General features: G+C 39.2%; 1 protein-coding gene across 6 annotated transcripts in view; it reads right to left on the reverse strand.

The window, feature by feature from the left end:
- Window positions 1-2,016: 2,016 nt before the first annotated feature.
- septin7 (septin 7) overlaps window positions 2,017-14,333 on the reverse strand; it is a 69,956-nt gene continuing 57,639 nt past the window's right edge. For all 6 annotated transcript variants that reach the window (XM_004915343.4, XM_002939413.5, XM_031903518.1 and 3 more), the window contains 3 exons: window positions 12,401-12,536; window positions 4,498-4,637; window positions 2,017-3,085 (listed from right to left, as the gene is read on the reverse strand). In XM_004915343.4, coding sequence (XP_004915400.1) covers window positions 3,046-3,085; window positions 4,498-4,637; window positions 12,401-12,536 — 316 coding nt within the window. In that variant the 3' untranslated portion in view covers window positions 2,017-3,045. The remainder of the gene's footprint in view (window positions 3,086-4,497; window positions 4,638-12,400; window positions 12,537-14,333) is intronic.

A 14,333-nucleotide genomic window follows, 5' to 3' on the forward strand; every position in this document is an offset into this window, starting at 1 on the left:
TGGCATTATTTTTTTTTTGAGTGACAGTTCCTCTGTAAAGGACCAGTAGCTGTCATAAAGTGAAAGCTTTTTTTTTTTTTTTTTTAAATTTAAAAAGTTTTTCATCTGTTGATCCAGCACCTACAAAAACAATTTCTTGGAAACATATGACCCATTTTATAAAAGAAAGATTTCCACTCTATAGTCCTTTAGGGGACCAGGAATTGCATTTGACCTCTGTTTAGGTCCGTGTGTAAGTGGAATAGCAGATGGGAAGTGTTGCTTGTTCTTAATTTTCTCTACTATGGGCATACATCAATCCGAAGTTTCGTTCTTATCAGGGTTCATTAAAATGCCATTTGTAAACCATGTCTAAAGTTGCTTTTCATGCAGTTTCAGATGACTACATGTTGCAATTTCCATTAATCCTGGTAGATCTGTAACTGCTGACATTTTGTTGCTTGCAGGCAACCACCCCCTTCCCATTTGCTATTACAGGCATGGAATCCCTTATCCGGAAACCCATTATCCAGAAAGCTCCAAATTACATAAAGCCTGTCTCCCATAGACTTCATTTTAATCAAATAATTGATTTAAAACTGATTTCCTTTTTCTCTGTAGTAATAAAACCGTGCCTTGTAATTGATCCCAACTTAGATATAAATAATCCTTATTGGATGCACAACAATCCTATTGGGTTTAATTAATGGTTTATTGATTTTTTTTAGTAGACTTAAGGTACGGAAAGACCCCTTATCCGGAATACCCTTGGTCCTGAGCATTCTGGATAACGGTTCCTATATTTGTACTACTAAAGCAAATGCATTCTTCTGGGCTTTTCTCATACCAGCTACATTAACACATGCTTTTTACCCAATTATATTGCATAAACAAGCTCATATGTAAAACCTTGCTTCATCTAAATAAACAATTTTCTTAAAAATATACTTTTCTAGTAGTATCGGCTATTGGGTAATCCTAAATAAAAAACTGCCATTTTAAGAATTAAGGGCCGCCTCCTGGGATCATAGGACTCACAGTGCACACAAACAAGCCAAGGTAAACATACATGCTAGGCCGCATCAGCCAATTAAAGGAAAAGTAACGCTAAAAATTTTTAACTAAAAAATCTATTCTACCCTCCCCCAATAATTGCCCTATCCTGAAAACTATTTGTTATTTATAATGCTTTAGAAGAAAATACCTGTAAAAAACTTGGCTTTCGGTCATTTCCCAAAGCATATGGCCATGCAGGAGAAAGTATCGGGTGAAGTTTAACTATGCGGTGATCGATTGATCGAGTCTAGTCTGACTCCTTCCTATACAGAAGGAAGGCTAGACTCGATCAGTTGATCGCCGCATAGTGAACGCTTCCCCTGAAACTTTCCCTGTGTCCCCATATTGCCTTTGTTGAAATGACCGGAAGCCAAGTTTTTTTTACAGGTATTTTCTTCTAAAGCATTATAAATAACAAATAGTTTTCAGGATAGGGCAATTATTGGGGGAGGGTAGAATAGATTTTTTAGTTAAAAATTTTTAGCGTTACTTTTCCTTTAATGGGCAGAGTTCTGTCTTTTGCTTCCATACTACTTCCGGTTGCAGTTAGAGCTGCATCACTTCCTGTTAGGCAATCTCCGAGGAAGCATACAGACCATCACTAAATCGTGGATAATGAGAAAGTCTGTAAAAGGGCAATATTTACCGATATATTCCACTGATATTCCAGCGAGATTCTTTAATAATTTATACTATGGTAAGTGACCTATATGTTAAGTTTTCATTCTGGGGGTATTGTTTTCCTTTAAATGGCTGCCCCCATGGCTACACAGGAGATTATTTATATAAACCATAGTAGTGTTGCTAAAGAAAACTTCACTTTTACCATTTCAGAGTACCTCATATTTGCAAGGCATATAAAAAACACTCCTTTTTAATGTTACTGGTATAATAAGAAATCTTCTGTCCTGTGTTACAAGTGAAACTGAAAGTATATTTACAGCAGGAGATTGCATGTAAGAATAAGACAAGACCAATTACTTGCAGTATTACATCACAACATTGTTTATTATGTGACTTTGTACAATACAAACAAAAAAAAAAAATACAGAATTGCAGTATATGAACACAGCTAAATGCAAAATTGTGATGTTCCGCTTCTTATTAGGCAATTATTTCATATCTATTAAAACATAAAACAGACTGCACAGAAAGGTAGAACAGACTTGTTAATTTGACCTAGAAATGACCACTAAAGTATCATTCCTACTGCCTTACCAGAAAACAAAGAAGAATTTATAAGGTGAGGATGGAAAAAAGTTTTACTCAACGGTTCATACTACAATGAAATAAACTACACTTTAATTCAAAAGGGCCAATACTTGGAAGAAAAATATCTAAAGTAAATATTACAAAAGGAAGCAGAAATTAGATTTTTCTGGCTAAAGTAGTAACTAAATGGAAATAGCATATACGTAAAGATTTCACCAAACACAATAGGGTGATTGTATATAAAAAAAAAAAAAAAAAAAACAATAAAAAGGAAGAAAAAGCATTTTGTGCACTGTAAAGGCTATATTCCCAAGTGTAGAACTAAACAATGGAAGTGTCAAAATTATGGGAAAGATGGAAAATACAATAGACAGTATGTATGGAAGTCTTGCATTACATAAGCAAGTTAAAAGATGCAAGTATGGCATTTTATCTTCATTGTAAGCCAGAGTCCATGTATTGTGGAATATCCTGCAATCAGCCCCAAGACCTTAGTTATACAAGAGGAAAATGCTTTATCTCGTGTTTAAAATGAAGCCATCTGTTAAAAAGAGATAGAGGGAAGAAGGGGAAGCAATCACTTGCAGTATATAGTTCTCCAAGTATGCAAAACCTCAGACAATTCAAGGCATGTTTAATCTCCCTCAAGAATAATAAAAAAAGGTCATGCTGTTTAATCCAACATTTATGGATGCAACTGGTTTCAAAAGTGGCTGAATGGTTCCAACAAACACTGATGTCTGGGCTGGCAAGTTGGCAACTTATTAAGTATGACAGAGTGGTGCTCCAGGAATGTTTCTAAAATATCTTCCCTTTCTTCTTGTTTTTCTCCAAAGTCCTGGGGAAAGAAGCAACATAAATAAGCAAGCATGTACATGGAAGTGTAAAGAGAGAAGTGTGCAGTAAAACCAAATGTACTCCGACACCACTGTCACAATATATAAAAGAGAGTCAGAAGTGCGAGTTACTGGAACCTTACCAGTGTCAAGATATTCCATTCAATCAGATACCCAAAGCGGAACTTGTTTAATGATGTTTATATTCCTAAATGAAACTTTACAGAGGACACTATTGGGTTCTTCTGACAAAAGATAGAAAGGAGGGGAAATTTATAAAGAAACATTGGGCAGCTACTTGAATAGTTTTGTGCTCAAAATATTTTAAATCATAAATAAGGGTGCCATTAGAATGTGTCACATTCAGACTTTGCTTAAAGGAAAAGGTACAATGTTTGGCTCCCCCCTTTGATTGTAATTGCTTACCTTATACTCTGGGCTGGTGCTATACCCGGGGTATATGGTAACATTTTGGCACCCAGTGATTTTACCTTTCCTTCTCCTTTAAAAACCTGCTGAATTATACTTAAAGTTCAGTTTAAAACACTGAACTATGAGTTAATGGAATTTAGGCCACTTGAAAGGAAAATTGTACCCCCAAACAATGTAGGTCTCTATAAAAATATACTGCATAAACAAGCTCATATGTAAAACCCTGTTTCATCTAAATAAACCATTTTCATGAAAATATACTTTTTTTTTTTTTTTTTTTTTTTTTTTAGTAGTATTTGCTACTGGGTAATCCTAAATAGAATTTTAAGAATTAAAGGCCGCCTCCTGGGATCATAGGATTCACAGTGCACACAAACAAGCCAAGGCACGCATACATGTTCTGTCTTTTGCTTCCAAGCATCTTCCTGTTACAGTTAGAGCTGCATTATTTCTGGTTCTGTGATCTCTAAACACAGTCCATTTCTAAAGTCAGAGATCTTCATGGATAGATACACAGATCTCAGCTCATGTCCCTGAGCATTTAGAGGACTGAAGATATGCACGTTTAAATGCCAACTAGAATTCTAAGAACATAGGGCCATCATAAAGAAAAAGATAACCTCTACAAAACAGAGGTAAAGAAGAAATGCTGAAAGGAATCTTGGCAGTAATTAGGTTGTTTGGTACTCCCCCCGGTGAGTTTAATTGCTAACTTCAAACCAAAGATTGCGATCTGCCATGACTGCCTTCATGATAAGATTCTTCCAGCGGCTCTGGGCAGGTGTGCATACACTGAAGGGTAACAGACAGACTGACTGCCCTCTACTGCATATGCACACATCAGGCAGCTGAAAGACATTGCTGGGACTGAACCTACCTTTACTTCTCCTTATAGATACTATGGAATATTTTCTTCTACCCTAGTAATATTTTCAGTGAAAGAAAGTAATATATAAGGTAGTAGAAAATGTGTATTAGTAACCTGGAAGTGTTTTGCTGTTCCAGTATACGTTGCTGAGTTTCCCAGTTTAATTTTTCTTCCTCAAACTGACGCCGTTTTTCCTCTAATTCTTTGTGTTGAGCTTCTAGATTCTTTTTCATCTGTTCGTGACGTCGCTGAAGCTACAAGATAGACAAACCAAGTAAGAAAATTCAGTAAAAATGTATTACTCTGCGTCATACAGTTGCATTAAATCTCCTGAAAGCAGTGAAAGACAGAACACAAAATGATTGAAATCTGCATGTTATCGCTAATGTCAAGTGAATTTCAAGTAAATGCTGCACAACCACACTGGGGCACTTTCTCTTATTTGGAAAAATAAGGTACAAAGCATCCTAAATAACATTTACATGTACAAATAAGCAAACAATATCAGTTTTTTACCCCTATACTGGCAGGTGAGAGCTGGCATCTTGGAAAACACAACTGCCTCCTGCTGCACAAATATGGCAGTACCCTTATAGAGGGGCATGGAGGATCAGATAAGTAATATTAAAGCATTGGGCAAATACTTTTATGGCAAAATTATTAAGGTTGTGCAAAGAAAAAGTTATGATGTAAAAAAAAAGGTTTAACTTCTGGTGTCAGTATCTCTTTAAGTCTCCCTATATTTCTCTCATTCAGATCAGAAGCCAAACAGGAAGAAAAAATGCTGAGCTGTGTAAATCCCATAATGCCTCACTCCTGCACCAAAAGCAAGACTGGTGTACATGCTCAGTTAGTAAGACTATGGGGCTGATTTACTTACCCACGAACGGGTCGAATGGAGTCCGATTGCGTTTTTTTCGTAATGATCGGTACTTTGCGATTTTTTCGTATGTTTTGCGATTTTTTCGGATTCTTTACGAATTTTTCGGATCCAATACGATTTTTGCGTAAAAACGCGAGTTTTCCTATCCATTACGAAAGTTGCGTAAAAAGTTGCGCATTTTGCGTAGCGTTAAAACTTACGCGAAAAGTTGCGCATTTTTCGCGTAAGTTTTAACGCTACGAAAAATGCGCAACTTTTCGCGTAAGTTTTAACGCTACGAAAAATGCGCAACTTTTTACGCAACTTTCGTAATGGATACGAAAAACTCGTAAAAAAATCGTATTGGTAACGAAAAATTCGTACAGAATCCGAAAAAATCGCAAAACATACGAAAAAGTCGCAAAATGTTCGTTTTCAAGTCGGAACTTTTCCAATTCGGGTCGGATTCGTGGGTTAGTAAATCAGCCCCTAAGAGTCAGCTTCCTGCTGATTGGCTCAGATCCACATTCCTAAGGGGGGGGAGGTGAGTTCTGCGAGACCCAGACCAGTGTACATACTCAGTTAGACCAAGGGGCTGATTTACTAAGACACGAATTCGAATTGGAAAAATTCCGATTGGAAAACGAACATTTTGCGACTTTTTTGTATTTTTTGCGATTTTTTCGGAGTCTTTACGACTTTTCGGAATTGTCGCGACTTTTTCGTTACCAATACGATTTGCGCGAAAAAACGCAAGTTTTTTCGTAGCCATTCCGAAAGTAGCGCAAAATCTGGCGATTTTTTCGTAGCGTTAAAACTTGCGCGAAAAGTTGCGCCTTTTTGGTAGCGTTAAAACTTAAAGGGCCTGATTCACTAAAGTAAAGTGCGATAAAAACTATCGCACTTTACTTTAGTAAAAAAAAACGCAAAATAATTTGCGCGCGATTCACCATAGTGAAATCGTCATTTTCGCATGGTTATTTCTCGCACAAGTTTTAGCGCATACGTTAATTTCCACACTGAAAAGAATACTATCGCATGATTCACTATATCTTTTGCGCGCTAAATATCGCATTCGGCTATGCGAAAATTAACACCTACTACAGGCAGGTGAAAAATTATACAAAAGTACAGTAAATGATTTTTTGCAATAAAATATGGACTTACAGTGTTATTTATTCAAGTATGTGTCTTTTTACTCAATTTTACTAAAGTCTTGGCATGTATGGAATTTCGCTACTAATATACAGTACTATAGCGGTGAATATGTTGTCGCCAAAATATACTGTACTGTAGCGGCGAATATTTTTTTTGCGCAAAATACATTACTATGTATATTTTGGCAATATTTTTTTTTCGCGATTTTGTAATCTCGCGAATTGCGGACATTTTGTTGTGATTTTGTAATCTCGTGACATGTGCGACTTGGGGCCATTTTGTGTTATTCAGCCAAACTGAGAGGAGATGCCTGGGGTTTCTGACCAGGGGAGAGGCGCTATATTATCAGCGTGCTCCTGTGTGCAGGATATGACCACCCACCGCTGGGGGACTTAGGGGTCCACGAGAGGAAGAGGGCAATCCTGGCCGAGCTAAGAGAGGGTTTGCTCGCCGGGTTTGCACTTGATGTGGGCCCCCACCAGCTCCGGCGGCTGTGGTCCGACCTTAAGCGCAGGAGCCCAGAACTGGTCGCTGAAATTGCGCAAGGTAATTATTGTACTTTATTATGCTTTTACAGTATACGTTCAGTAAAAGATTTAGCAAGTAATTTGAACTAAAGGTACAAATGTAAGAAATGTCAGGGATGATGAAAGTAACATAGTAACATAGTAAAAGTTGGGTTGAAAAAAGACATACGTCCATCACGTCCAACCATAATGCCAGTGAGGAACTGAAACGTTGCTCACAATAAACCTCTGAATATTATTTCACATCTTTGTAACTCCTTGTCAAAATCCTGTGTGTGCTGTCACCCCATGCCTGTCTAGATTTTGTTTTGCCACAGCCACCCGGGTATTATTGTTCCTTATGGTGTGCAGCTTCCCAGCACTTCCTATTGTATATAATATATATATATATATATATATATATATATATATATATATATATATATATATATATATATATATATATATATATATATATATATTATATATATATATATATATATATATATATATATATATATATATATATATATATATATATATATATATATATATATACACATACACATCTATTTTCAAATACATATGCATAAATAAGTTTAAAGCAGGGGGGAAGCAGCAGGGAGCGGCCCATAGTGTGAGTCATTTGGGGAAGGGCCACGAATGTTTTAGGGGGCCCTGGCTAACAATGTCTGTGTGTCCTTTGTATTGATGTGAGGGTTCACAGGGGGAGGGGCCATTGGGGGCGTGGGAGGAGGGGGGCCCAAAAAATGTTGTTGTGAGGGGCCCCGTTATTTATGATGGTGTATGAATGTATATATATATATAATATATTACACAAAATAACATCTTGCAATATTATTTTACAGAACTTCAGCTGGCGCCTCCTCCCCAGGCCCAACCCCCAGGCCCTCCAGCCTCTACCGGCCCCAGCGGCCCGACCAGCGGCCCCCGAGGCCCGAGCAGAGGCCCCAAGACCCATCCAGGCCCCAGCAGCCATCCAGGCCCCCGAGGACCCAGCAGACTGCCAGGCCCCCGAGGCTGAAGAGGCCCCCGAGGCCCCAGACACTCCCCCCCCACTTGATTTCTCCCCCAGTTTCCCGCCACTTTCCCCCCCGGCCCTTGAGTTCTCCCCCCAGGCCCAACACTCTCCCCAGGCCAAGCGCTGGGCACCAGGTCCTCCTGCTGATGAGGGTCCATCACGCCAGACCGAAGATGTGGGGATCCAAACAACACCTGGGAGGACTGACCCCACACTTCGGTCAATGCAGGAGGACCTGGAAAATCTGAAGGCCCAGGTGGCCGAGCTGCAGCAGGACATGAGGGAACTCAAGGGCAGCAAGCCCTAAGTTTCCCCCCCCCCCCTTTTTTTTATTTTAAATAAAAGTTTTTAGTTTTATACATTTGAACTGAGTAATGTGTCATCATTTATCCTTCCTTGATATGGTATTCTATACTTTCATGTAGTTTCCCCTACACTCTTACATTTATCAGTAACAGCATCAATATGCTATATGGGTTAAATGTTTGCAAATATTCTGGCATCAATTTTGCCTTTAGCCCATTTTGCTGAATAGTAAAACTTGCGCTAATTAGTACGTAGCGTATTTTCTGGCGAGTGGGATAACTGCCAATCCAATTTTTTGTTGCCAGAATAATTGCAATTTAATAAAGTGCCCATAACATATTTGCCATTTATTCTGTGTGTAAAATCTCCCACTTAATTTAAGCCACTTTAGCAAACAGACCCCTAAGTATTTGGCTAAATATTCTTAAATCCCCCCCCCCCCCCCATTTTATTATCTCTAGCACTTCTTTTTTCTTACTTAGATTTTTATAATTTTTGGGGGGGTTTTTTGCAAATAAACTTTTATACAGCACCTCTCTAGCACTCTGTGCTCTCCCAGGGCAAAATGTCGCCATTTTTATGCTGCCGATTGTTACAATTAGCGCATGCGATAAATAGCCTGCATGCGGAAAATACCACGCTATTTATCGTATTGAAATACCGCGCGTAAAAAAGCGCGAGTATGCTTATAGTGAATCGTGCGAAAAATCGCCAAAATTAAGACGCGGTAAAAATTTTAGCGCACAATAAAAATAGCGCACGTTTTATCGCCCTTTAGTGAATCAGGCCCAAAAGGTGCGACGTTTCGCGCAAGTTTTAACGCTACGAAAAATTGCAACTTTTTGCGCAAGTTTTAACGCTACGAAAAAATCGCCAGATTTTGCGCAACTTTCGGAATGGCTACGAAAAACTCTCGTTTTTTCGCAAAAATCGTATTAGTAACGAAAAAGTCGCGTCAATTTTCCGAAAAAAAATCGCAAAATACCAATCATTACGAAAAAAACGCAATCGGACGCATTCGGCCCGTTCGTGGGTTAGTAAATGTGCCCCCAAGAGTCAGCTTCCTGCTGATTGGCTCAGATCCACATTCCTAAGGGGGGGGTGAGTTCTTAGCATTCTTGAGGGAGGGGGGAGCAGGAGAGAGCAGAGTGTCTCTGGCAGTGGAAAACAGACACAACAAATCTTTTTTCAGAGAAGTCAGTGCAGCGTTTCTGTGAGTGCTTATGGCTGTATTTACATAGACCTTTCTGATAAAGCTTACTCAGTTTTTACCTTTCTTTCTCCTTTAAGCAACTGTAGTACTACATACATTTGAAAATAACAATGACATTATATCCTATATATACAGTATATTGTGAGTCGGTCCCTAAACTCAGTAACTGACAGCAGCAAAGTGCAGTATGTGCAGTACATCAGCAAAAAGAAGATGTATAGCGCCGGTGGGATGGCATACGCTGCGATTTGCCGAAGTCACCCGAAGTTGCCTTGAGAGGAAACTTCAGCAAATCGTAGTGATGCGTATGCCATCCCACTGGCGATTTACATTCTTGTCAGCGGGATTGCATTGCGGGGAGATTAGTCACCAGCAGCAATGAAGATTTGTCATGGGGGGACTAATCTCCTCGTCTGCCACTGCTATGTTTGTCAGCTATGACTGTCTGCGGTAAAGGGATATGTTTTACTTAGAGGAACTGTAACACAATTTTTTAATATTCAAAATATCTTATTAAAATACTTTTATTAGAAAATATATCATGGCAAAATTACAAAAGTATAAGTGGTTTTCTTGAAAATTAACCTATCCATTAATTTATTGAACTCAGGCAGCAGATCTCCTCCAACTCTCGTAGCAAGCTTCAGGGCAGCTCACCCCTCCTCCCCCTACCTTTCCCCGTGCAGGCTTAGATAGCGAACCGATCCGTTGTTACAGGCAGGCAGTCTTAGCTGTCAAGTAGAAACGCTCTGTCCCCCATCCCTCTCCCTACATAATCCCCTACAAAACCATAAATTACTCCAAAAAAGGACGCTGAAGACTATAAGGAATGCAGCAAGATAACTTCCGGATTAGAACGGAAGCCAAGCAGTCGCTGTATCGCCTTTTGAAAGTTTGCCCAGTAAATCAGTTGTAACATAAATTATTCAAAAACCACTTATGATGCTGCAATTTTTCCAAGATACATTTCTTAATAATAGTACTTAGATGGCATATATTAAAACTGAAATTTTTGTGTTACTGTTCCTTTAACAAAATAGAGACCTCTGGCGTAGCTAGAGTAGAGAGTGATACATATAACCTATCCAAGGTTTCTTCATTGCTAATGTTTTCCCACCCACCAAATGCGTTTCTTGTAACATTATAATCTGAGGTCTATTTCTGCAAATAAAATCAAACACCAGACATCTTTTATCGCATCCCCTAGACTTCAAACATTCCATGACTAACTGTAGCCATAGCAAGTCTGGATGTGATGCATAGCCCTCCCGCATTATACACTGTGCATAGTTGACTGTTAAGACAACTATATACAAAAACTGGCATAAACTATACCCCTTCCATCCCCACCCACTCCATCCTCCCGTTGAGTGAAAAACTATATGGGGGTTAGTGTCCACACTAAGTCCAGATAAGAGTTTTCTGTTTGTTGTGTGCTCTGTAGCTCTTGCAACCAGGGTTGATGTACTCTTAGGGGCACATTCACTTATCCACAAACGCTCAGAGCGTTGGTTTGATCGGTCCAATCATATTTTCCACGACTTCTTAGGCCCTTGCTCAACTTTTTCGTATTTTTAGACAAAAAAAATCGGGTCGGTTTTGCCGCTGTTTACAACCGTTCAGTACGAAAATTTTGTGACTTTTGGATCGGCAATACGATATATTATATTATATCTTGGTGGGGTTGGTCCCCCTGGCACTCTGTGGACTCTCTCTACTGTAAATGCTGGGGAGAAAGTTGCTTGGCCAAAGGTACTTGTCGGCCATTGTTCAACATATTTCTGTGGCTGACCCTCCTGCCCTCTCAGGTGGACCCAGTATTCTGATGTTGTTTCTTTGTAATTGATTCTCTAGATCATCAGCTTTGTTTTCAAGCATTTTCTAATTGTTTTTCTGTAGCAGATTTACGGGCCGGCATTAGTGACAGAGTCTTCCAAGTCAACTATTCTACTCTCTGTCTCCCCCGTTCTCTCTCTCAGTTTATGTGCGTTTCAATATTGCAAAGTCTGTTCTTAGCTTGTCTATTTTTCCAGTCAGAGCTGTGTGGTTTGTAGTAATGGCACTGAGTACTTCGGTGAGTGTTGGTTCTGAGGGCGCGGCCCTGCCCGTCTCCCAATCTGCCTTTTGTAATATCACTTGGGGCTCTGGGGACATACCTCTGTTCATTCGTTATGGTAATAAGTCTTTTGCAAACTGCGCCAATTTCTTAGCAGCTGCACCTCCTTTGCTTTGGGTGATCTTGGGGTAAGTACCAGCAGCATGCACGTCATTTTGTGCCTGCATGGTCCATGTGGTCGCACTATCCATTGCTACATGCTTGTGCCAGTTTTTCTGCATCATCAGAGCAGGGAGTTGGTTGCCGGTTGTGCACTGGGTTTTTTATTTTGCAGGATTACTGCAGTATGAAATGCCCCTAGACAGAGTTTTCGAAAGACGTGTCCTATCTGTTCCCCACTGCCTTTTTACCAAGTAGTTTAAAAATTAATAATTATAAGCTGGTTTGTGCAGGGCAATCTTTAACCTCTTGAATTGGCTATTGGTTGTTTCTCTATGTAAATCTATGTTCAATACATACAGCCATTTATTGTATATTTTGGTGCTTTATACATATTTTATAATTAAACCTGTAAAATATTAATGCAGTGTGCGCAGAAGCGGCCCAAGCCGGACATTCTAGGCAACCTTGGTCGGACAACTCGCCCCTGCACTGTCCTCTCCCCCCCTACAAATGAATTAATCTGCATACAGCCAAAGACTGCAAAAATAGAGCATACAGGATATACAGGAGGCTGTCAGTCCAGAACTTACAAAATTTTCACTACAAACCTGAATACAGTGGTAAGGAAATAGTAGACCTCAATGTGATTTATGACAATGCATTTTTATACTATGAATTGCCTTTTTAAAATGATCTGACATAAGGTTATTACCTCTGCTTCAGAGTCCTTAAGCTTCTGAACCTTTTCTTTGACCTTCATTTCAAAGACCTGCTCCATCTCCATTTCCATCTTCTTCATCTTGGCCACATGTTCCCGCCTCTCTTCTTCCATTTGAGCTAGTGGGCTCCTATGATACAAAAAATCATAAGTGAATTGAAACTGTTCAAAAACCTAGGCCAATGCTTAAATAAGATAGTGAAGAACAAGTAATGAAAGATGACATGAGCATGGAAAATGATCAATGAACGATTGAACTAAATTTATTTACACAACTTTGCAAAAAAAAAATAAAATCAATTACCACCCAAAAACTGGCACCAGTGCCAGCCACAAGCAACCTCTGGTGCCCTTCTTTGATGCCAATATAATCCATGATTGACTGCCGCTATGAAACCCACCAATACACTATTACCCTGATGGAACGGTACAGTACTAACTGCACGGTTGTTTTTTGTTTTTTTTAAAAACAAACAAAAAACAGGCTGTTCCAGATATTTACTATCTACAGCAGTAATCCCCAACCAGTGGCTTGTGAGCAACATGTTGCTCCCCAACCCTTTGGATGTTGCTCCCAGTGGCCTCAAAGCAGGTAGTTATTTTTGAATTCCTGGCTTGGAGGCAAGTTTTGGTTCCATAAAAAACCTAATATAATGCCAAATAGAACCGAACCTCCTGTAGGCTCACAGTCCACATAGGGACAATTAAATTATTGCCAATTATTGCACTTATTGGCACCATCAGGAACCATTTTTATGCTTGTGTTGCTCCCTAACACTTTTTCCATTTGAATGTGGCTCACGGGTATAAAAGGTTGGGGATCCCTGATCTACAGCTTTCCTAGAACTGAGCTGATTTGTATTGCACAACACAACTTCCATGTTTGTGTTTAGTGATGTTGCATAACAGGAGTGGGAGTCTCTTAGTTACTAGGAGGGTAACAACCACCTTTTAATCCCGTGTGGATGGGTGTAACAAGGGTAGAGTCCCTGATAGGTACTAACTAAATGACAAATTACAGACAGCACAAATACAAATTTAAAGTGCCTTTATCGTGGTTACAAAGCTTTATAATTAGAGTGCTGCAGTCTGTGTGTTATAACAACCAAACCATTAAGTCATATTTAAAGGGACGGTTAGAAAATGATTAAAACAAATGTAATTGTTTCAAAAATGGTATCCCATTTCTTGAAACCATTGCTCATATATTAAAAATACCTTTTTTTGTAGAGCTTTCTGCTGACATGTTTATGTATTATCTAAAGTTCCACTAAATGCAACAGTACAAGTAAGACTTTCTTTAGAAGGTGTTGCCACACACCCAAGTGGCGGCCCAGTTGGCCCTAATCTATCTGGTACTCTGACTGATTAGCCTGTGGCTCAAACAGACTGATAAACTATGTGTTGCCATACAAATGCATAACCAACTTTTCACTTCCTGATGTTCCAATAGCAAGATGACCATGACCAAGATAAAAGATGCTTACTTTCAAGAGACTGACAGAAACTTTCTATTAGGATATATCGATCTACCACCCACCATGATTCCAAGATTTTCTCTCCAAATGGCTCCCTGACATTCGTGGTCAGACAGTATGGTCAAAATTGATCAAGCTCTCTGATTAAATCTGCCCATGTATGGTCAGCGTTAATTGCCCAGTATTAACAAATAATGATGGATGTTGGATCATAAGTGGGGAGGGGAGCAACCAGAAACCAGACATCATTCAATGTCTGACCATGTATAGGCAGACAGTGAAAGAACAATACTGGCTGCTGTGAGGTACTAGTTATGCTGAAATGCTTGATTTTGGGTCAGGAGGAATTTACATTTTTAAACTACTTAAAGGGGACCTGTTACCCTAGGAAATAATTCCAGATGTATTCCTATCATGTTAGTTGAGCATAATAAATTTAGCTTACACTA

The sequence above is a fragment of the Xenopus tropicalis genome, chromosome 6 (genome assembly GCF_000004195.4).
Source record: "Xenopus tropicalis strain Nigerian chromosome 6, UCB_Xtro_10.0, whole genome shotgun sequence".
NCBI lineage: Eukaryota > Metazoa > Chordata > Amphibia > Anura > Pipidae > Xenopus > Xenopus tropicalis.